Here is a 1,557-nt window from a genome sequence, read left to right as displayed (position 1 = left end):
CAGTATTTCACAAACAGATACATTCATGTCATTCCACTTCTGCCTCTTCCACAGATGGTCAAAGACTTTTTGCTCTCAAAGTTTTAATCTTCAACAAAGCCTCGAAAAACGATCTATGATATAAATGCATCTTTATATATCGCCTATCTCATACAGTACTCGCCGGATTCTAGCAACCTCTAGGGAGAAGCCAAAAGGCGTGCTAGAATCCGAGCGTGCTGAAATCCGATGCTCATGGGAGGTAACCAATACATTCGGTCACCAAGCTACAGCGTGTTGTATTGCAATTGATGCTCGAATTGGCTGTGCTTAGAATCCAGCGAATATATTAGTGTACACACTATACCTGTGGTGGTGAGGACATAATCATTGTGATACAGTACACAGCCATAACCTAACACTACTCAAATGTTGCGTCCATCTTCGGTGCTAAAGCTGCAACAGGGTGGATTGGATATGTACAATTTGCATCATGCTTAAAGTGTTTTTTGTTTTGTTTGGTCGGTTTGTTTTGTTGGGGTTTGTTTTGGGTTTTTTGGTGTGGGTGGGAGGGTGGGGGGGGGGGGGTTGGTGATGGGTGTTTGTTTGTTTCGTAGTCTGTTGGGGGTTTTTTTGTTGGGGTTTTCTGTGGGGGGGGGGGGTGTTTGTTTTGTTTGTTGTTGTTGTTGTTGTTGTTGTTGTTGTTGTTGTTGTTGTTGTTGTTGTTGTTGTTTTGATGTTTGTTGTTTTTTTTTTGGGGGGGGGGGGGTTTGGTTTTGTTTTTTAGTTTTTCGGGGGTTTTTAATTTCCATAGAGAATTATAACTTGACATAATTTTAAAGCACACAAGTGTCGCGTTTAATCTTCAGGATGCATCATTATCCATTGGATAGGATTGGATAACAATGATATTGATGTCAAATTACATTACATGTGAGAATCGTAAAGGCGACTCCAGTTTGAAATGGTCAAATAATATCAAAAGGAACGAGCAGATCGGAGTCATTTTGAATGACTGGTGCATCATGCCGTGTGCTTGGCATACCCTCTACTGCGCAAGATCACCCCGAGATCATCGTGATAATGACGTCACACGCCAGCACTTGGACTATAGATACGTACATGACGTCATTGAGAAAAAAATGTGACCCCCTACTTCAAACTGGTATTATCTATGTCGTAATTGCCAAGCTGTTGAAATGGGAATTTGAATTTAAAACTATAAGAAATAAGATATTATAGTGGTTTGATTTGTGTTTTTGGGTTATTTGTTTAGTTGTTTTGTTTTGTTTTGTTGTTGTTTTTTTTTGGGGGGGGGAAGGTTTTGTTTGTTTGTTTTCTTGGGGGGGGGGTTATTTGTTTGTTTGATTTTTCGTTTTATTTTTTTTTTTTAATTTCTTTTGCCTTGTTTTTGTGGGGTTTTTTGTGTGACTTTTTTTATGGGGCTTTTTTTTTTGTTAGGTTGGTTGGTTTGTTTTTTTGTTTTTTTTTTGTTTTTTGTTTTGTTTTGGTAACTGGGGATTTTTTTTTGTGGGTTTTTTATTGGGGGGGGGAATCTTTGTTTGTGTTGTTTATTTC

The 1,557-nt window shown here is 38.5% G+C and overlaps 1 protein-coding gene across 1 annotated transcript in view; it reads left to right on the top strand.

The window, feature by feature from the left end:
- The window catches only part of LOC144979153 (uncharacterized), a 24,950-nt gene extending 24,863 nt beyond the window's left edge, over positions 1 to 87 (top strand). Inside the window, exon 9 of the mRNA XM_078925757.1 lies at positions 1 to 87. This exon is cut by the window's left edge and continues 556 nt beyond it. Within this exon, the coding sequence (XP_078781883.1) occupies positions 1 to 87 (87 nt within the window).
- The last annotated feature ends 1,470 nt before the right edge of the window (positions 88 to 1,557 follow it).

Source organism: Berghia stephanieae, chromosome 9 (assembly GCF_034508935.2).
Source record: "Berghia stephanieae isolate SIO BIC M18660-M18661 chromosome 9, UCSD_Bste_1.3, whole genome shotgun sequence".
Taxonomy (NCBI): Eukaryota; Metazoa; Mollusca; class Gastropoda; order Nudibranchia; family Aeolidiidae; genus Berghia; species Berghia stephanieae.
This window is presented reverse-complemented; position numbering and strand designations above follow the sequence as displayed.